This window comes from Dama dama, chromosome 10 (genome assembly GCF_033118175.1).
Source record: "Dama dama isolate Ldn47 chromosome 10, ASM3311817v1, whole genome shotgun sequence".
NCBI lineage: Eukaryota > Metazoa > Chordata > Mammalia > Artiodactyla > Cervidae > Dama > Dama dama.
In genome coordinates, this window is record NC_083690.1 from 5,270,249 (window position 1) to 5,292,398 (window position 22,150).

The 22,150-nt window shown below is 56.5% G+C and overlaps 1 protein-coding gene and 1 non-coding gene across 3 annotated transcripts in view; one reads left to right on the forward strand and one right to left on the reverse strand.

The window, feature by feature from the left end:
• The window catches only part of CORO7 (coronin 7), a 61,164-nt gene that overhangs the window by 38,170 nt on the left and 844 nt on the right, over window positions 1–22,150 (reverse strand). For both annotated transcript variants that reach the window (XM_061152738.1, XM_061152737.1), the window contains exons 2-7: window positions 20,397–20,493; window positions 19,505–19,579; window positions 15,834–15,904; window positions 15,298–15,481; window positions 11,496–11,572; window positions 3,605–3,655 (exon numbers count right to left, since the gene is read on the reverse strand). In XM_061152738.1, coding sequence (XP_061008721.1) covers window positions 3,605–3,655; window positions 11,496–11,572; window positions 15,298–15,481; window positions 15,834–15,904; window positions 19,505–19,579; window positions 20,397–20,493 — 555 coding nt within the window. The remainder of the gene's footprint in view (window positions 1–3,604; window positions 3,656–11,495; window positions 11,573–15,297; window positions 15,482–15,833; window positions 15,905–19,504; window positions 19,580–20,396; window positions 20,494–22,150) is intronic.
• On the forward strand, window positions 18,013–18,085 carry TRNAE-UUC (transfer RNA glutamic acid (anticodon UUC)). Its single transcript has one exon. It is a non-coding gene; the product is annotated as a tRNA-Glu (tRNA).

The window sequence follows — 22,150 nt, forward strand, 5'->3', positions numbered from 1 at the left end:
GGAGGAGGCTGCGGTGCCCAGGGCCTGCAGAGCCTGTGGACAGCAGGGGAGCCTTTTCCCTCCAGAGGCACAGGTTTGGACGGAACGCTCCTTGGCCTGTGTCTCCCACCTTCATATTTCAGGCCTGGAGAAACCACAGGCACAGACAGGGGAAGCCATCTGCCCCCAGCGACCCAGCAGGGCAGTCGCCCGCCCACCATCTCTCCTGTTCTCAGTAGAAGGAGCTGACGGAGGGCCGGCGAGGGGACAGGCCCGACCAGAGACAACAGTGCCTAGGCCAGGAGCTGCCCGGCAGGCTGGCCACCCTCGCCAGGCAGCTTGGGTGTCCAGCTGTCACCCTGGGGAAGCAGGCGGCGACGGGCAGGGCGCTGTGGACAGGCCAGTCCGGCTCGTCCCGCGGCTCCCCATCCCCGCCTCGGGCCTCAGAGGGCACAGCACCAGGAAGCGGAGGCCAGGTCGGAGCTCGGCCTGAACCCAGGGTGCCTGCTGTGGGTACACCCGCTCAGCCTGCCCGGGGACCACGGGAAGCCCCAGCAACTAGCAGAGGCCTCCATCCCAGAGGACCGAAGTGACTTTCATTTTCAAACCTGCCAAGTGCTCCGCTGACCTCAGTGGGACTTGAGAGGAGGAGCCTCCCCTGATGATCCCCAGGTTCTCCTTCTCCTGGGGCAGAGGGCAGGCGGCAGCGTGGACCCAGCCTTGTCACAGGGAGCCCCTGATGGTGAGCCAAGCCTGCGGGCCAAGCCCTGGGGTTCCCCTCTCACAAATGGCTGGGTGTCCTGCAGGCAGAGGAGTCCCCCCTCCTCTGTCCCTATCTCCCCCACACCTGGCCCCAAGGAGAGAACAGGAGGGCTGCAGCCAGGCAGCGCCTGCCCAGCTTGGGCCGCCAGGAGCTGGCGCATACCCGGCATTCCAGCTGCTGCGGTGCCGCCAAACCCCCCTCTCTGTCACCACGGCAACGCTTCCTGTGAGGGGCAGGGCGGCTGGAGGAGCAGCCCTGAGCTGGTCTGGGCTGAGGGGACCTCCTCCGGAGGTGAGACCCCCCCCATCACCCACCTGCGCCCCTCCTCAGTCACAATGCCGGCCCCCAGGCCTGCCTGACGCAACTCCACCTCTGTCCACACCAGGGGTCCTCTGGCTGCTCTTGCCCAGACCGGCTGGCCCAAGCCTCCCCATCCCTGGGTGCCCCCTCACCGCGGCGGCTACCTTCCCTGGCACAGCCGTGGCTTCAGGGCCTCAGCCACCCCCTCTCCCTGGCCCCTGGGGCCCTGGCACAGTGAAGGGGCTCTGGACCCCCAGGGCTCCGGAGTCAGATGGACCGAACCTGCCTCTGCCGTGAGCTGTTGTGACCCTGGGGACAAAAATGACCAATGGGCTGACTTGACAGGATGCTCAGGAGGGTGGAAGGAGGTTGTGCATGCCAAGGGCCTGGGACACAGTAATCCGTCATAAAGGCAACCAAGAAACAAAGCTGGGGGCGTGGGCAGCAGGGAGCTGCCCAAGCGTCTCCTGCTCCAAGCTCCGGTTGCCAGGGGCCAAGCCCAGAAAAGACAGTGGGGGGAGGAGCCCCCCAGTCCCGGCCTGTGGGGATAGCCTGGGGTGCGGGGGGGACAGGGCAGAGGCCGGAGGGAGGGCAGTGCCCACTCCGGTGGGCGGTGGGTGAGGAGGGTCCCGGGAGGAGGTGCTCCCAGAAGGCTTCTCCCCCCGAGCTGGCCCCTCGGCTCACGCCGACCCGGCCGCCAGCAGCGGTTTTCCTAATGGAAGCCAGGTGCGGGCCAGATGCCCTGGCGGAAGCGGGGGGCAGGGCCGGGTGGAGAGCGGCATTCCAGGCCCCGCTGCCCCCGCGCCCGCGGGCTGAGGGGCCGAGCACAGGCACCGGCCCAGGAGCGGGGAGGGGGCGGCAGCCACCCACGCTCTTCCCAGGTCTCCTCGGCCCAGAAACCCCCTTCAGGGGGGCTCCCCCGCCTCCCTGAACTCGCAGCCCTTGGATGGCGGCCACCGCATCTCCACCTCAGCGCCGTCACCGCCTCCCCCTCGCTGCGGGGGACGGAGGGGAGGAAAGCGCTCAGCTGGGGGACGGGCCGGGGGTGCTGCCTGGCTGAGGCTGGGATGGAGGTGCCCGGCGCCGGGGCCTGCATGGACCCTGGTGAGGAGAGGGCGATCGGAGAAAGCTGAGCGGACGGCACGCCTGTCTCTCTCCTCAAGCTGAGCCTGGCCCTTCTCTCTGGGCAAACACTGGAGGTGTGCTGCAGAAAGCTGCTGGGAGGCCTGCCGAGGCTGCCCCGAGGCTCAAACGGCTGGCCCACCAGTCACAGGGCGATGGGGCCAAAGGACCAGGAGCTGGCCTTGTGGGTGGAAGCACGGCCGAGTGGGGCCAAAGCCACTGCTGCTGGGCCTGGCTCACCTGCCAGGATGGGGCCTCCTTTAGGTGCCTGGCCAGTTGGAGGTGGAGCGGACCGCCCTGTCCTGGGCAAAGAGCTGCAGCTGGCTGTGTGAAGGAAGGGGGGGGAGGGTGGGGTGTGGTGTGGTGTGGTGTGGGGGGTGTGTGTGTGTGTGTACGTACGTACTGGGTCAGGGGAATGTAGCCCCCTGGCTACTGCCGCTTGGAGTTAGACTGGTGGCTCAGCCTTGACCTCGGGCTGGGAACAGGTCCTAGATACGGAGCTGAGGCATCTGTGCCGGGCCTGGGCCTCGCTGGGGAGCTCTTCCCACCAGCTGGTGCCAGGACCCTGAACTGTACTGCACCTTCCTCGGGAAAGACAGCACCTCAGCTTCTAGAGAAACTTTGAAAAATGTAAACCCATGCACCTCACTTCTGCCTTATAACCCCGACGGCTCCACGACACAGGTGACAGGCCCCTCACTTGGGCTCGTGGGCCAGCCCATCCCGCCCCAGGCTGCCTGCAGCATCACTCCAGCCTCCGCCCCGAGCCAGCTCCCCGGGAAAGCGTCAAGGCGCTCCCACAAGAGAAGCCCCCAGCGACTGCCCCGTGTTGTTCACTGTGGAACATTCCGTGCCTGGCAGTGGGCTGCCCTTGAATGACTGAACGAGTCCCTGGTGGCTGGATGCCTGCAGCATGAACCCGCGGCCCAGCCTCCCTGCTCGGAACTTGAGGGGCCACGCGCACCTGGGCACAGCCCGACATGGACCAAACACACTCAGGGCCCGGGGCCCACAGGTTGGGCACGCCCCCCAGCGCTGGCTGGGAGATTGGAGGGGTGCAGAGGGCGAGGGCTGGGTCTCTTTGGCTCCTCTGTGGCCAACCTCTGCTGACAGTACCAGGAAAGCTGGGTGGGGATGAGGGTCTCAAAGAAGAGGAACTTGGCATCTCAAATTAGCTTCCTGAAGCCACAGGATGGCTCCACCGAAGGCCTGTGGGCAGTGTGGCTGCGCCCCGCCCTGTGGTCAAAGCTGGACCTTCCCAAGACCCAACACGCTTCCCAGAAACAGCCTGAGCAGTGGGAACCACCACCCAGGTGACCCCCATGTGCCCGCTGGGCCTGGGCCAGGGCACAGGCGTGGCAGAACCTGTGTGCCAGAGGCCGGCTGCCCTGCCCACGCCTGCTGCAGCCTCAACCCAGCCCTGCTGCCCACACGACTCACCTGGGCGGCCTCGGGCTTTGCTCTGGGGTCAAAGATCCGCAGCTGCTTGTCCTGGAAAAGCCAAGAAGAGAAAACAGCACAGTTAGCCCGGGGAGGGTCTCTGGGGGCCGGTAGGCCGGCCTCCCCCAACCCCAGGCTCTGACGGTCCTGCCCTGCAGTATACAGGGTAAGCATCAACCCACCAGACAACCCCTCTCCAGTCCGGGTTCCTCCTCCTCCTCACAGCAGGGGGCAGGCCCCCTTGCCAGCCCCAGGCACCCGTGACGGAGAACCTAGTGACAAGGGTTCACATTTCCCGAGCACCTACTATGCGTATGATCTCTAACCACCTCGTGAAGCTGTCCTATCCCACGACCCCGTCACAGAGAAACCAAAGCCCAGAACCAAAACTCAAGGTTCCCAGCTGCCACACGTGTCTGGGCCTGTCCAGGCTAGAGGGGCTCACAGGACAACATCATTTCTACACTGAACCTGGCGTCTAACCAGGATGGCAAGCTTACACATCCATCCATCACTCAGCATGCAGTTACTGGTTCAGAATACCCAAGGGTGGGGATGGGAACAGACAGAAAAATTAAAAAAATACCAAAATAAAATGTCCATGTTTTAAACAGCTTTATTTCTGTGGAATAATCTCTCTGCATGTGTGTGTGTGAACGTGTACACACACACACACACATACATAAAGAATTGGGGGAGGGGGAAGAGAATCTATCCACCGACTATTTACAGGCTTGGCGGTGATGAACTGCTAAATGCAAAAGGGAAGATGCTTAGTAATACGTGTTGGTGTGATTTGACTGTGGTTAAAAATAAACAAAACCCCCATTTGTCTGACCACATTCCTGTATGTTTTGCAAGAGTGCTGAGTAAGGAGAAAGGTCTTGACAGGCACGGGACGTGTGTTAACACTGGGACCAGGGTGGAAGCAGGTGAGGGGTGGTCAGCTTTTCCTTTTTACATCTTAGCATGGCTCCCCTTTGTTTCAATCAGCACGGTTCGTATTTTCTTATTTCAAAAAACAATCAGCGATGAACAACTGGAATTCGAAATGAAGAACAATACTGCTTATATCAGCAACCCCCCCCCCCAAAAAAAACCCGGAAATACTTAGCTATACATCTAACAAAACATGTATGAGATGTACACAAGCAACACTACCAAACTCTGATGAAAGAAATCACAGAATTAAACGGAGAGCTAGTCCACGTTCACAGTCACGAACACTCAGTATTGTCAAGATATCAGTTCTTCCCGACTTGACATATAGATTCAATATGATCCCAATGAAAATCCCGACGAGTTATTTTGTGAATATCAACCCACTGACTCTGAACTTTATGTGGACAGACAAGAGACTCAGAATGGTCGACACAGCAGAAAAAGAGGAGAACAAAGATGGAGGACTGCTGCTCTGGAGTACACCCTAAAGCTATGGCAATCAGGACAGTGGATCCACACAAGGACAGGCAAACAGATCAACGGAACAGAACACAGAACAGAGAAAGACCCCCTCAGCTACAGCCAGCTGGTCTTCAACAAACGAGCAAAGACAGTCTTCTCAACACATGGCACTGGAGCACATGGCACTGGAGCAACTGGGTATCCACATGCAAAGAAATCAGTCTAGGCATAGACTTCACGTCTTTCACAAAAATCATCTAGGAGTGGGTCACAGACTTAAACGTTAGCATGCAAACCTTTATTACAAAACCTCTAGAAGATAGCATATGAGAAAACCTAGGTGACCTTGTGTTTGACAATATAAAGAACTCATACAACAAAAACAAACAAACAACCCAATTAAAAATGGGCGAAGGACTTGAATAGACATCTCTCCAAAGATAACACAAATGGCCAACAAGCATGTGAAAAGATGTTCAACATGATTAATCCTCAGAGAAACGCAAATCAAAATCATGGTTAAGATTTTGCACCTCGCATCAATGGAATGGCTACTGTCAAAAAACCCAGAACAGGAATTCCCTTGTGGTCGGGTGTTTAAAACTCTACCCTTCCAATGCAGGGGGGATGGGTTTGACCCCTGGATGGGAAAGTTCCACACACCATTGGGTGTGGCCAAAAATAAATGAATTAATTAATTAAAAAAACACAGAATATAACAAGTGTTGGTGAGGATGTGGAAAGTTGGAACCCTTATGTGCTATTTGTGGAAATATAAAATGGTACAGATTATATGGAAAACAGTCGAGCAGTTCCTCAAAAAATTAAAAATAGAATTACCATATGATCAGCAATTCCACTTGTGTGTGTAAACCCAAAAGAACAGAGAACAGGGTCACAAAGAAATATCTGCAAACCCATGTTCACAGCAGCATTATTGACAATATCCAAGATCCAGAGGCAATCCAAGGGTCCAGTGACTGATGAATGGGTAAACAAAACGCATTCAATGAAACAAAATGCATTCAATGAAACATTATTCAGTCTGAAAAAGGAAATTATGTCACATGCTATAATATAGATGAAGCTTAAGGACATTACGGGCTTCCCTGGTGGCTCAGAGTAAAGAATTTGCCTGCAATGCAGGAGACCTGGGTTCAGTCCCTGGATTGGGAAGATACCCTGGAGAAGGAAATGGCAAACCACTCCAGTATTCTTGCCTGAAGAATCCCATGGACAGAGAGCCTGGTGGGCTACAGTCCACAGGATCACAAAGAGTCGGACACGACTGAGCAACTAACACTACTGAGGGACATTATGTTAAATGAAATAAGTCAGTTATAGGAAGACAAACAGTATGTGATTCTACTCATATGAGGTGTTTAAAGTAGCCAAATTCCTAGGTATGGAAAGTAAAACGATTACGAGGGGCTGGAAAAGGGGGCAAAGAGAAGTTGTTCAATGGGTGTAGAGTTTCAACTTCAGAACAATGTAAAATAATTAATATTAGAACTGTACACTTAGAATGGCTACTATAGAAAACTTTATATGCACTTTTATGTCAAAATTTTAAAAATAGCTATCAGTCCACAAAAAGGTAGGGAAGACCCATACATATATACATATTACTAAGTAAGTGAAAGGACTCAATCTAGAAAGGCTACATTCTATGATTCCACCTGTGTGACACTCAACATCCAGGAGAAGTCGAATCTTATGGAGCCAGCAGAAAGATCAGTGGTTGCCGGGGGTCTGGGAAGAGGCAGGCAGGCATGAACGGGTTAAGCACGGGGCACTTTCTTAGGGCAGCAGAACTATCCTGCGTGATGCTGTAAGGAGGCTCGCATGATGTCATGCACTTGTGGGAACCCACAGGAAGTACGTGGTGTGAACCCTAATGTAAACTGTGGGCTTTAGTTACTGTAGCAACAGTGGTTTAACTGTAACAAGCGCCCCTCACTGATGCAAGATGGAGCGGGGATAGAGGGGGCTATTGGACTCCTGGCCCTGCCTGCCCGTCCCTCCTGGGTGCCTGGGATGCAGAGAGTGCTGGTGTCTGCCACTCAGAGGGGATCACAGGTAACTCTGGGGAGGAACCGGACCTGACTTGAGCCCAAAGGACAAGCGGCGCTTGGGCTGGAAAGGGAAAGGCATTCGAGGAAGGGGACAGAGCACGATCAAAGATGGGGAGACGGGGGTCTGCAGGCACGTGGCATGCAGGGAAGACAAGGTCCTGCGGGGAGGGCATGGCAGAAAAGGGGGGGACTGGGCAAACGCACAGATGGACAAGGCAGGGGCCCAGTCTGGAGAGTCCTCGAAAGCCAGGCCTTCCTGACACCTGGCAGGGTCCCAGGGTTCTCGGGTCTCGCCCGGCAAAGCCTTGCTGCTATAGTTTACTGCGCCCTTGCTCAGGGGGGCGCCGGGCAGAGTCCAGGGATTAACCCTGAGGCACCATCCACTCCACAGTCTCAGGTTCGGGATAAGTTTGCTTAGAGACAGAGATTAGACAGATGGGGCCAATGAAGGACACAGGACAGAGGCAGAAAGAACAGTGAGAGACAGAGAGGATGGGGAAAAACAGAGACACAGAGAGAGACAGCAGCAGACACAGAGAGAGACAGCAGCAGACACAGAAAGGACAGCAGGGGACAGGAAAGAACCACCGGAGGCTGAGGACAGAGACAGGGCAGACAGAGGGTGGGTCAAGCAGTGGCAAGAACTGATCTCAAAGGTGACAGGCAAGAGAGAAGGCCTCCTGGCAGCAAAGGCCACTCCCCACACTGTGGAGACGAAAGGGCCAGGGTTAGGACGTCAGCTCCACCACTCACGTGCTCCGTGACCTGGGAAAAACCAGGGTGGGCTGGGGGTGACGGTAGCAATTCTCAGAGGTCAGAGGCACCTGGGGAGCTGGGCCACGCAGTGTACAATCCCAATGTCAGGTCCAGACCAGGGTTCAGACAGGGCACTGGGGGCTGGCGTAGCGCTGGTGGGGGCTGCAGGGCTGGGCTCACGGGCTCAGCCCACCCCGCAGAGGGGGCCTAGCTGGCCACATCCAGCCATCTGTGGGGCCAGCGCGCCCCCTAGCGGCCACCTTCCCTTCCCGCGGCGGCAGCAGCTGGGAGGGGAGCAGGCAGCGGCTTCCGCGGGCCAGCCCCAAAGGCAGAGCACCTGAGGGGGCGGGGCTGCAGGGCCTCCATTGGGCACCACCCTGGGCGATGCCCTTCAGAAATCTCTGCTTCTTGTCCCTGTGCCTTTGGGCTCTGGGTGCAGAGGGTCAAAGTTCCACTGGACTTGGAGCTGGATGCTCCACTAATCCGCCCCACGAAGACACCAGCAGGCAAGGAGTCATCACCTTGGGACCCAATAGGGAAGTGGGGCTCTGTGACTAGATGGATCTTCTCTCTACACTTTCCCTCCCAAGGCAGGCGGCCAGTATGGACGGGAGCCCAGCACCGGGGGTGGTACCTCGGGGCTGCCTGGCCGCAGGCTGGGTGGTGAGGGCCTTCAGCCCTGGATGCTGAGGGCCCACAGTGGTCACCCCTCCCACACCACCGCCCACAGCCACGCACACGGTCAGTGTGGGGACAGGGCCCAGCCCCTTGTCTCAACAGGAACAGTTATGATGCAGCCCCCAAGCCCTCTGCACACAATCCTCAGACCAGAGGTTCTTGTCCCCCTTCCCGGGTTCTCCAGGTTCTCCTGGGCTCCAGCAGGCCCTCCCCAGGGAGTCATTCCTCACCGTTCTGCCCCCTCTCAGGCCGATATGCTCCTCACCATCACCCCACCCCCACAGCGCCATCTGATCAGGTCACCCCCACACTGGGCCCCCAGCCAGGATGCCTACTGCCTTTCAAAACACATCCTCACTTGCCCTCAGCCCACCCTCCCCTCCTCGTGGACGCATGCCTTCACTGGCTGCCTCTGAACATGGCAGGACCCCGGGGAGACACGCCTGCCTCCCGATTAATCCCTCTGCAGCCTCATTTATGACCCCCCCTGGGGGCTCCAACTACACTGGGGTCCGGTTCACACCAGGCCCAGCTGGGCTGTGAGCTCTGGGGAGGGCTGGTACCTCTGCCTGCTCCACAGGAAATGACCCATGTCCAGCCCCTGGACACCTGCTCCCCAGACACCCTGCCTGGGGCTGGGGTGGCGGCCTGGAGCCGAGGGGACGTGGGGCAGAGGCCACAGGCTGGACTGGCCACGAGGCTGCAGCTCTCACGTCATATATGCACTCTCCACGGCTGCTGCTTTGTTACCAAGCGGCGCTGATGGAGATAGTCTGGCCTGCAGAACCTGGAGTCTCTACTACCAGGCTCTTCACAGAAAAAGTCTGTCCCTGCTCCAGGCTAAGGAAGTCACAGAACACAGGGAAACAACCCTCTATAGACATACATCCAAATGTTACAGCTTGTAACACAGTGACTGGAAGTGGAAGTAATCCACACTTCTAAGAGCAAGCTTCCACTAGGCAAACTGTGAAACTATGTGGTAAAATGTTTCCTGTGACATTTGTTAAATTTTTGATAAGCTGGAAAAAAAAAAAAGTTTATCACACTGGACAAAAAAGTATAGGGTAGAGTAATGTGTAGACTATGTACAGAGGGACTTTCCTGGTGGTTCAGTGGCTAAGACTATAGTCCCAACGGAGGGGGCCTCGGTTTGATCCCTGGTCAGGGAACTAGAGTCCACAGCCCCCAACTAAAGACCCCACATGCCACAACTAAGACCCAGCACAGCCAAATAAATAAACAAATACTAAGGGGAAAAAAAAAAAAAAGATGCTACGGAAAAACCCAGACAAACGTTTTGGTCAACTCAACCCTATACTTGGGCTTCCCAGGTGGCGCTAGTAGCAAAGAAGCCGCCTGCCAATGCAGGTTCAATCCCTGGGTCAGGAAGATCCCCTGGAGGAGGAGATGGCAATCCATTCCAGTATTGTTGCCTGGAGACTCCCATGGGTAGAGGAGCCTGGCGGGCTACAGTCCACAGGGTCTTAAAGAGTCGGACACGACTGAAGTGACTTAGCAAAATACTGTATTTGGGTGATCAAAAGAAAACACTTTGTGACAATGCCCTTCCCTCCTTGTCTCCGTGTCTCTCTCGGCATCTGTCAGGACTGTGTCTAGGTCAGTTCCTCTGCCTGGGACACCTGTCCCCTCCTCAGCAGGGTAGCCCCAACCTCACTGTCCCTGGGAAGCCCGAGCCACACTTCCCAGAAGAGCCTGTGCAGGCTCCTTCCTTGCCTCCAGCTTCCTTCACGGGGGGCTTCAGGCAGAAGACACCCCACAGGCTCCTGAAGGTTGTGCAAGACTCGAGTCCCGGGTACGCTGCCAGCTGCTTCCATGCAGACTCCTCCCCGGACGCATCCTCCCCTCTGGCGGGGGCTCCCTGCCTCCTCGCAGGTTCTGTCCCTCCTCTCACCCCTTCCCTCCCACTCAGTCCTCCTGTCCCTCTGCGGGTGCCACATGAACACAGGCCCCCACCCTCAGCCTGGACTCAGAGGACGTCCCTGGGACGTCCCGGGGGCCTCTGACCCCATGGGCTCGGGGGCAGGCCCTCCTCCAGCCTGCGACCCGGGAGCCGGCCTCATGACCCCAGCCCTCTCGGGTACTCTGTGCCTTGTCTGCATCGACCCCCGCGCGGCAGGCTCCTCCTTGCCTCCCGCGAAGGTCGGTCGCTCCACCTCGGCTTTGGACACCCCTCCTTCCTTCCCCTGTCCAGAGGCTCTGTCCACACTGTGGCCGGGGAGCCTCACGGTGTAGACCTGCTCCCCTCACACCCCCACCCTGTCTGCCTTTAAACACTCCGCTGCCTTCCAGCTGCTTCTACAATAACAAGCGTGACGGTGGGCTCACAGGTCTGCCCTCCACCACAGCCCGCACCCCCGGCCCCACACCAGGAGCCCTCCCCTCCCAGCCTCCCGTTGGAGACCAGGCCTCCCTGGCCTCTCCAACCACTCAAAGCACCTCTGGTCCCTCTAACAGCCTGGGTCGCTGTCAGGCGTCACAATTATCCTTTCATCTACATGATCCCGGGACCTACACTGGCCGCCCCCACCAGCACGGGCCCCGGTGGGCACAGGACCTGAGGTCACCAAGGACCCTGAGGCCTGCTGACTGCCTGGGGGAGGGGGGCTGGCACAGTGCCCTGCTGTGGATGCTGCCTGACACAACCCTCCCCCACGGTCACAAAGTGGCCAGCAGCCAGGAGGGGCTGGCTGAGGGTGGTGACGGGAGCCCCCAAGGGCCAGTGTGGGGCTTTCCTTAGTGGGGCGGGGGCTTCGAGAGACAAATAGGAGCCAGAGGAGTGAGGGTAGCAGAGGGGAACACCCACTCTGGCTTCAGTTCTCTGCTGCCCCCCAAGTACCTCGGAGCCTGACAGGTACTGCTGGCGACCTGGGCTCTGCGATGGGATGGCCCTGGCAGAGCTGGGCATGCCTCAGGCCCTGGCAGACACCTTCTTGAGTCTCACCGCCCACCCTTACCTTGCAGGTTGTGCCCAGCAGGGCTCCGTCCCGGCTCCAGGCGGCACCCTGCACCAGGTCCCCGTGGGTCGCCAGCTCTGCAGAGAAGCAGCCAAGGTCAGGAGGGGTCCAGGGTCCCCCCACCCCATCCCAGGCAATGAGGGTCTCAGGGAAGTGGTTGCAGGCGGGCCTGGCTTGGGGGTCATTCTGGGAAAGGGGCAGCCGCTGCGAGGGTGCGTTCCGGTGCAGGAGCCAGAGCAGCAGGGCCTCCAGGTTGGGGGCGGGGCGTCATTCAGCCCCACCCTTCTCAGGCCACGCCCCCAGCCAGCTCCCTGCTGCTGGGTCACCTGGCTCTGCTCAATCACCAACATGCCTCCCCATCCCCCTGCAGTGGGCCACACCCCCCATGGAAGTGTCACAGGCACCCTTGCCCTGGGCACCTGCTTGGGCCTTCCTCACTCCCTCCCTGCATAGCATGACAGTTTTAAAATGTATCCACAAATTCTTTGATATCCCTCCAGTTACAGGCTGAATTGTGTCTACCCTCCAAAAATGTCAATGTCCCAATCCTCAGCACAGGTAAATGCAACTTTATTTGGAAATAGGGTCTTTGCAGATGATCAAGTTGCTACTGCTAGGACGGACTCTGATCCAGTATGAATGGTGCCCTTGTGAAATCAGACTGGGAGACAAACATACACAGAGAGAAGACGCTACAAACACAGTGGAAGCCACAGAGCACGGGGTCCATGGGAGCACCAGAAGCCGTGGAGCACGGGAGCCATGGAAGCACTGGAAGCCACGGAGCACTGGGTGGGGAACCTGGTCCAGAGTCTCCTGCGCAGCCTCAGAAGGAACCAACCTTGCCAAGACTTTGATTCCAGACTCTGGTCTCCAGAGTTGCCAGTTAATAAATGTTATATTAGGCCCCTCAATTTGTGGTACTCCATTATGGAATCAAGATTGCCAGGAGAAATATCAATAACCTCAGATAGGCAGATGATACCAACCTTATGGCAGAGAGTGAAGAGGAACTAAAAAGCCTCTTGATGAAAGTGAAAGAGGAAAGTGAAAAAGTTGGCTTAAAGCTCAATATTCAGAAAACTAAGATCACGGCATCTGGTCCCATCACTTCATGGAAAATAGATGGAGAAACAGTAGAAACAGCGTCAGACTTTATTTTTGGGGGCTCCAAAATCACTGCAGACAGTGATTGCAGCCATGAAATTAAAAGACACTTACTCCTTGGAAGCAAAGTTATGACCAACCTAGACAGCATATTAAAAAGCAGAGACATTACTTTGCCAACAAAGGTCCGTCTAGTCAAGGCTATGGGTTTTCCAGTAGTCATGCATGGATGTGAGAGTTGGACTGTGAAGAAAGTTGAGTGCCGAAGAATTGATGCTTTTGAACTGTGGTGTTGGAGAAGACTCTTGAGAGTCCCTTGGACTGCAAGGAGATCCAACCAGTCCATCCTAAAGGAGATCAGTCCTGGGTGTTCATTGGAAGGACTGAAGCTGAAGCTGAAACTCCAATACTTTGGCCACCTCATGGGAAGAGCTGACTCATTGGAAAAGACCCCGATGCTGGGAGGGACTCGGGGCAGGGGGAGAAGGGGATGACAGAGGATGAGATAGTTGGGTGGCATCACTGACTCACTGGACATGAGTTCGAGTAGACTCCGGGAGTTGGTGATGGACAGGGAGGCCTGGCGTGCTGAGATTCACGGGGTCGCAAAAGAGTCAGACACAACTGAGCGACTAAACTGAACTGATGATGGCAACGCTAGGAAACTAACAACTCCTCCTTTCAAAATGTGCAGCCCAGGGACTTCCCTGGTGGTCCAGTGGCTAAGACTGGGCGCTCCTAATGCAGGGGGCCTGGGTTCGATCCCTGGTCAAGGAACTAGATCCCACATGCCACAACTAAGACCTGGTGCAACCAAACAAATAAATGTAAAATATACATGAACAAAATGTGCAGCCCAAGTCCTTTCCTCTTGAGTGTGAGCAGGACTTGGTGACCTGCTTTTCGCAGAAGGCATGCATCTCCCAAAGCTGCGGCATAAACTGCACCGTGGCCTCCTCCTCGCTGCTTCTCTGGGACTGTCCCCTGGGGAAGCAGCTGCCGTGTGGTGAGGGTGATCAAGCAGCCCACGGGGAGGTCGACAGCGGAGAACTGAGGCCTCCTACCCACAGCCTGCACCGTGACAGTGAACCATCCAGAAAGTGGGTCCTCCTGGCCCAGTTCAGCCTGCAGGTGCCGGCAGCCCCGGCTGACAGGGGACCCCAGCCTCACGAGAAATCCCAGGCCAGAGACACCCTGCTACACTGCTCTCAAACCCCTGGCGATGAGAAATGTTCTCAGTTCTCTTGAGCCTCTGGGTTTGGGGGTAATTCTCTCTGCAGCCCCAGGTAACTACCATGCCTAGGTCTACCCCCTCAAGTTAATCCCAGCCCTGTCACCCACTTGCGCTGCGACCTCTGTCACGTTATTTAACCTCAGCTACTATACGGGAATGGCAACAGCCCCGTGTGAAGCCCCCAGCACAGTGCTGGGCAGACGAGAAGGGCCTGAGACGGAAGTTACAGCTGCGGTGACTCCCTGATGACACACCACCACTGCAAGGTCGGGCTGATCTCCACTGCACCAGGAGCACGCTGGGGGCGAGGCCTGCACCTTGAGTTTCAGGTCCCTTGGGGCACAAGATGGCTCCATGGTGAACACCAAGTGACTTCTTGGGAACTGATGCTGTCAGAAGGCAGGTCCCTCAGACACCCCGTTATGCTGTTGGCTCCTGGTCCCTGCCCGAGATGGGGACACCACCATGGTGACCCTGCACAACCCCAGACAGCCTGCACAGCCCTGCAGGGCAAGTCCGTCCTTCAATTCTCTGAGCTTCATGTCTTTCCCCTACAAAGGGGACGAGCTTGTCCAGGAGGACTCTGCAGAAAGGATTTGGTGACGATGCCACAGAAACACCAGGGCTCTGTGGTGGGTCATAACCATGCAAACACTAAAGAATCTGGCCCAAAGCTGCGTGATCTGAATGCTGGTGTGCCCCCAGATTCACAGGTTGAAACCTAACTCCCATTGGGATGGAATCTGGCTGCAGGGCCTCTGGGAGGCGATAAGATCAAACTCATGAAAAGGCTTGGGGCTCTTATCAGAGAGACCCCTGAGCGCTCCCTCACCCCTGCCTCCATGTGAAGAGATGGCCACCTGCGAACCAGGAAGCAGGTCCTCTTCAGTGCCTGGATCTTAGACCTCCAGACTCCGAAACTGTGAGAAATAAATGTTGTTTACAACCCAGTTATAATCCCAGTCTGTGGGGTTCTGCTGTAACAGTCCAATGGACCAGGACACTACACTGGGGGAAATGAGAGCAGCAGCACTGTGGGGGCAAGGGGGAAGTGGTGAAGACAGCACAATTCTCATCTCCTGGAGGAGGAATTAATAGTCTGCTTTCAAAACTGAAATGACACACAATTCAAGAAATAACAGTATAAGGAAGTTATTTAGACATATGGAGGAGAAAGCAGAAAAAACAGCCAAATGAGATGAAAACAGATGTCTATGGAAACTGGGGAGGGACAGGGTGCTTGCTAACAAGTCTTATAAGATTATGTATCATATATACATGCACAGGTAAACAAATACACAGATACACACACACACATACACACGTAACTACATATACATATATATCACATGCATGTGAAACTTGACAAGTGTCTTGAAACTCACGTTGCCAGAATTGCAAACAGACATAAAGTGCTGCCAGATGGGGCTGCCCAGGGAGGGGCTGTCGCAGCGGCCCTACCTGTGAGCGGCTGCTGCTTGGTAGCGTCCCAGACCTTCGCAGCCCTGCCCGCCACGCTCAGCAGGACGCCGTCGGCGGTGGGGTGGAACTGCAGCACCTCCACCTGGGCGTCCTCGGGGCCCAGCAGCAGCCCAGGTCCCGGGGGCAGTGCCTGGCCAGACGCTGGCAGTCGCCACAGTTTCACCTGCAGAGAAGAATGAGTCTATGAGCCCAGGGCTGGCGGGGGGCGGGGGGGAGGCATCCCGCTGCCTCCGTCCAGCCTTGTCCCGGGTGCCCCCACCCCAGGGGAAGGGAGGGGGCGGGCTCGGAGGCCGAGGGGAAGACGTGGGCGTGGGAGGAGCCGGCGCTCTGCTCTGTCCCCTCCAGGCCTCCCACCACCCGGGCCCTGCTGTCCACAGGAGCCGAGCAGCAGGGCACAGGTCACGGCTCTGGCTCAGAGCAAGTTCCTGGGGGCGCATGAGAGCTGATGTGGGGGAACCAGCAGGGCCCTGGGCTCTCAGAAGGCCGCAAACAGGTCTTCCAGCCACTCCGCTCACCGTCCTGTCGGCTGAGGCTGTGGCCAGGAGAAAGTCATCGAAGGGGGAGAAGTCCAAGTCCGTGACCAGGTCTGTGGGAGAGAAACAGCTGACATGGCCTGACGAGGATGAATGTCCTGTTCTGACCCACTGTACCCTCTCCCAAGGCCAGAACCACAGCCCAGAGCCTCCCGGCTGACCCTTTGCCCACACGATAGCAGCCTGGAAATCCTCACGGGCGGGGCACCTTCAGAGACCGCGGGCCAACACCACAGGTCCCCACCTGCCAGACACAGGCTCAGACTTGGCCCCCGGTGGCCAAGGGCCCAGCATCGGGAGACTGGCAGGATGGGTAGGAAGCTCCCCAGGTCACCAGGCACCTGCATTCACCCAAAATCCAGAGCCCAGTTCGGGTGAACGGACACAAGCGCCAGCCCCCACGTGAATCACAAACAGGACAGACCACAGGCCACTCAGCGCTCAAGGACCCTCCCCACCTCCACAGAGACATGCATTTCTCTGCGGATGCAGCAAGAGCAGGGCTGAGCATGGAGCGGAGCCTCCTGGAGGGGGCACAGCGGGCCCCGGAGAACACTGAGGGTGGCATGGGTCAGGGCACCAGGCAGGCAGGGGGCGAGGGTGACACTGCTGACCTAGGAGTTCTCTGCCCCCCAAGCCAGGGCTGGCCCACCTGCAGGAGTGCACCTGCCCCAAGCCCAGGTGCCAGCTTCTCTCTGAAGGGAATGAGACCGGAACAGGAGGCCAAGTGACAGGGCGCCTTAGGGACTGGCCTGGGTAGACAGCAGCCAGCTGGGAGGCGGCGGTCAGCTCTGGGCAGGACCCTCCGAAGGCCTGTGTGTCCAGTTGCTTCTTCAGTTCTGGAAGTTCCCCAAGAGTCTCCCAATAAACCCCTCTGTGGCTTATGAGAGCTGGAGTTGGTCTCAGATCCTTGCAACTGAAGAACCTGAATTGCTCAGCTCTGGGGGAACCAGGAGGAGGGGTGGGGCGCACGGAGTGAGCCAGAGCCCAGCAGGGAGGTGAGACTGGGGGCTTCAGCCAGGCAGAGACTTGGGTGTAGAGCTGGTTGGGATGTGAGCAGGACAGCCAGGCCTGAGTCACCAAAGCAAGGAGCACAGTGACCACCCTCCTGCCAGCCTCCCCGGCAGGGCTGAGCAAATACACTGTCCTCCCAGGCCAGCGGACCCATAAGACAAGGAAGAGAAGGGCTGGACGGGCACAGGCACTCCTGGGACAACCCCAACCTGGACTCCTGATCACAGAACCCTGCATCCAACCCTGCGGGCTCCTGACAGGACAGGGCAGGGTGCAGGCTGCCCAGGCTGGGTGCAGACTCTGGCCTCCCCAAGGGAACGAGCAGCGGCCAATCTGGGTGCCCAGCAGTGCTGGAAGGACTGTGGCCTGAAGGTTCATCTCGCCAACTCCTCACAACAACCCTCAGGATGGCACTGTGGCCTCATCCCCAAGTGGAGGATGAGAACACGAGGACAGAGAGGTTAAGTCACTTGCCCAGAGCTGCACAGCTAAGAAGTGGCCAGGCTGACGGTCGGGCAGTCAGCCCAGATTCAGAACCTACATCCTCAGCACAACAGCTTGCGGCCTTTCCCACATCAGAGCAGGCCGCTGGTCACCGCCCTCCAGCCCAGTCCTGCAGAAACGGTCTCCAGATGCTGCCCAACCTTCTGCTCCCCAGACCAAAGGGCCACCCGAGAGCTGAGAGGCAGAAGGTGCCCCAGGTGCACCCCGAAGTCAGAGCAGCAGCCAAAATCCATCACTGCAGTACCCCTCCACCAGCACCCAAAGGGGAGAGGAGTGCCTGGTGCCCCAAAGGTAGGTTCTGAGGAGCTGGAGTGAAGCGCCCCCAGGACCAGTTTCCGGGCAAGGCTGCTCCCTCGGGGAGAGGCGCTGGACAGCTGCAGCCACACAGAGGCTATCATCCACCACAAAGCCCGGTCCAGCTGCCAGTAACAGGGGTCTCACCACCCTGCATGCAGCTCCAACTTGGAGCCACTTCCCTGTGAAGAAGAATCACAAAGCCAACAGCACCGTGCCTAAAATACCTGGGTTCCGACTCTGGCTCTGCCAGCAGCAATGCCAACATCACTAAGTTCCTAATAATCCCTTTAAGCCTTGGTTTTCTTAGCTGAAAAATCGGGTATTTAAAAACCTACTTCTTGGGAATTCCCTGGTGGTCCAGTGGTTAGGACCTGGTGTTTTCACTGCCGTGGTCCCAGGTTCAATCCCTGGTCAGGGAACTAAGATTCTGCAAGCTGTATGGCACAGTCAGATAAAAAATAAAAACAGAAACCTACTTCAGAAAGGTATGAGAGAGCAGAATTCGTCTATGGGCTACATTAGATGGATTGCAAAAATATTATGCCGAATGAAACAGACCAGATTTGAAAGGCTACATATAACATGAATCCATTTATGTGAAACATCCAGAGAAGGCCAGTCCATAGAGCAGAAATCAACCAAAGTTTTCTGTGAAGGCTGGGACAGAAAACATTTCAGGCTCCGAGGGACATACGGTACCCGTCTCCTTAACTCTGCAGTTGTTGGGAAAAGCAGCCACAGACCGTAAGTCAATGAAGAGGCGTGGCCGTGTTCCAAGAAAACTATTTACAAAGACAGGCAGCCGGCCAGTTCTGGTCACACAGTAGCTCGAAGCCCCTGCTGCAGAGGCAGAAAGATCCATGAATGCCTGAGACTTCACCGCCCGAGGCAAACACATTAATTGCGAAGGGGCATGAGGGGTCTTTTCAGGATAATGGAAATGCTCTAAAACTGAATGGTGGGATACCCGACCCTGTAACTTTAACAAAAGGCATCGAATTCTTCATATAAAACAAGCAATGTTTATAAGTATGTAAATGATACCTTGACAAAGTTGTTTTAAGTTTTAAGCAAGGATGGGGTAAGAAAACGAAGACAGTGCTGAGCGCCCACGGAAAGCTCCATCATTCTTCACTACCGTCATCTTATTAACCGCCACCCTCAGCATCAGGACCGAGACGCTGAGCTGCACACCCACACTGGGGATGAAGGATCAGCGCCCTTCTCTCACCCCAGGCTGCCCAACAGGCGGCCAGGAACACAGGCCAGAGGGTCTGGGCCCGTGGCCACCGCAGCTGGACGGGAAAAGAAGAGGCGCTGCTGCAGCCTGAGAAGACCAAACTGTTCCCTCGACGCGGGCAGGCTGCCAGGCGGACTGCTGGGCGCCCCCAGAAGCAGCTGCAGGGGTGGACAAAAGCTCTCTTTGTGAGGGCCCATCTCTGGCTCTGCAGCCCAACCAGCCCCCTCCTTGGAGGGCCCTCAGCAGCCTGCCTGGCTGGGAGGATGCCTGCTGTGAGAGGTGATCTGCTGGGCTCCAGACGAGCACACGGGACTAAGAATCACACGGGCTTGAGTCTTCCACAGTGACAGGGAGCCATCAGCAGCCTGGAGCCTGGCACGGGCCGGTGCATACCCTCCTCCTTCCAGTCTGACCACCTGGAGCACCAGCTTCCCTCCTCTCTGCCCAGGCTGGAGTTCTCAACCAGCAAGTTTTCCCACAGTGGGGATGGCAGGAGGGGCCCAGCCAACCACGGGGGTGCAGGACAGGTGAGCAGGAATCCCTGGCCCCAGGGCGGGAGGGGTGAGTTCCAGGCGTCCTGGTTTCTGTCCCCACTCACCTGAATGGCAGCCCAGGTGAGTCACCTGTCTCTTGTCCTCTCCCTGGCTTTCCAGAGGCACGATGCCCAGTACACCTGTCAAACACACACAGGGGCTCTGACTTCAGGCCTAACTGGGGATCTACTGCCCAGGGCTCCCAGAGGACATGAGACCCAAGAGGTTGGCCTCAGACCTTCCTGAAGCCTCCACCAACGGTAAGACCACATCCTTCCGGATGGAGTGGTTGGCCCGGGTTCAGTTCCTGCCCCGCACAAGAGTCTTCCGTGACATCGACTATGCAAAGACACAAGTTGTCTCTTTACGGCCCTGTTTGGCCTTAGTAGTCAGCTTGGGGCCACCAGCTGCCACCTTCCCGGTTCTACTTGAGAAAGAAGCCATCACCCAAGGGCAGCAGAACTGAGGAACAGGATACAGTGAGACACAGCTCTGCCTGAACCCCCTGGAATTTAGTTATATAAACCAAACGGTAACTGTTTTATCTGTTTCTTGCTTAAGTCAATTTGAGGTCTGAGTCATCACTAGCAACCTTCAGAGCCCCAACTAACACAGGGAGCTTTTACCTCCCTATCGACCCCATCTGCCCCCGCATGAGGAGTGGGTTGCATATGGGGACTGCTGGAAACAAAAGCAACAGCCCCCCACCCCCACCCCAGGCCAAGCTCTTGAAGACCACAGTCAACACGTTTACACAACGTGTTCTGTAAAATGCCCAAATTGAAGTCCATCTGCTTACTGCACATTGACCGCTTTGCAGAGGTCTAAGGCTCCTCATGGTGCTGACTTCTGAACCCCGAGAGATCCCTCCAAGCCTCTGGCCTACAACGAGCCTGTCCTTCTGCCCTTGGTAGGGTGGCAACATCTGACTCTCCACATCCATGTTCACCTCCCTACCTGGACGGTCAGAGTTGAATGCAATTAAGCTGCAGCTGGCTTTGATATGGTTCCCACATGAGGGGGCAGTGCCTGCTCGAATGTCACTGATCCAGGCCTGAAAATAGAGAACCAAAAAAAAAAAAAAGGGTTGGCTAGGGCTCTGCCTAAAGCAGGGAGTAGGGCATACTGGAGGGAGACTCTACCTTAAAGCTGCACCATTAGAGATGCAGGCCTTTGAATCAAACCCTGTCCCCACGCACAGTCCCTTAGAAAATACAAAAAATGTCCTTGAAATAACAACCTGTCATAAGGGGGTCAATTTTGAGTATTAATTAAGTTCTCTAATAAGGGGCAGGAAAATGTCTGAAGGAAGCTCAGGCTGAACGAAGTCAAGGGGCTAACTGGGCCGTGTGTGTGTTGGTTGGGGGTGGGGACTGATGTTAAAAGGGAGAGAGAAGCAGAGAAAGGAGAAGTGAGCGTCTAAGACAGACAGACTCAACTTCCTCAACCGCATTACTGAAGGCCTCCACCAAGTACGAGTCTCCTCCGAGCCCCGGAGGCGGAAAATACAAGCAGCTCAGAAAGGGGACAGTCAAGGCCTTTCCACGAAGTCCTATAGTCAGCTGAACGACGCACCCCCACAAATAGACAATGATGTTAACATCCCCAGCAGAAGAGCAGAGCAACTCTTTTTCTAAGACTGAGCTCGGCGAGGTCCCAATGTTTCCTGTATCAGCACCTCACAGCATCCCTGACGATCGTCGAGCACCCACATGTCTCAGCCCACCCACTGAGAGCATCCCGGAAACCACCCCCAGCACCCTAGTTTCTATTTCAATGTTCACCTGCTGGGGTAGAATGTTATCATCCAGTACTATTCTTCCCTCCAGACTCGTGTTTACTGTACAAATACAGTGACAGGAAATACAATAGTTTTGACAAAGAGAACACACCACCTGTCCTCCCATCTCCCTAACGTGTAAACAGTGTTAAGCTCTCTCTACTATCTCTACTTCCACACCTGTCTGCTCGCCTTGCTGGACTGAGGTCCACCAGGAACAAGTCCACTTGAGCCCCTCAAGTCCACTCTAGACCGCTCCAAGCAGTACTGACTACACTGAGTGACGGTCTTAAATTCAAACATGAGAACCTCTCTGCCACCACCCCTCAACCCTTCGATGGCTACCCACTGCACTCAGAAGAAAACCCAGCTTCTTCCTGGGGCTCTCGGGCTCTGCAGGCCCACTCTGGACTAATCTGACATCATGCTTCCCTCTCACTGCCCTCCAACCACCCTGCCCCACTTTCCTTCCTCCACCAGGCTCCTTCTCACCCCACTCTTCCCGAATGCCCAGCTGCTTCTCACCCTTCCTGCCTTAGCTTAAATGTCACCTCCTCCCAGCTGACGTCCTGGACTACCCTACTGAGGTTAATTCCACCTCTAGGTCTGTCTCCATCTTAATCCCAGCGCCACCGTGTGTGTTCCCCAGTGCACTTATTAAAACTTGCATTGCCCTTGCCTGCCTGCATGCTTGCTGTCTCTCTCCTGAGCCTGTGAGCACCAGAGAGGGAGGAAATTGCTGTTGTGTTCACCACTGTGGTTCCAGCAGCTGGACATGCACGTGGGACATGCCCAGGAAACACTGTGCAGAGGATCAGAACCAGGCTTCTACTTCACGCTGTCCTGATGGGAGATGGCCTCTGATGGAGTCACCAGAGGTCAGTTTCTCCTCTTCATTATTGGAAGACACTCCCAGGCCTTCCAAATAATG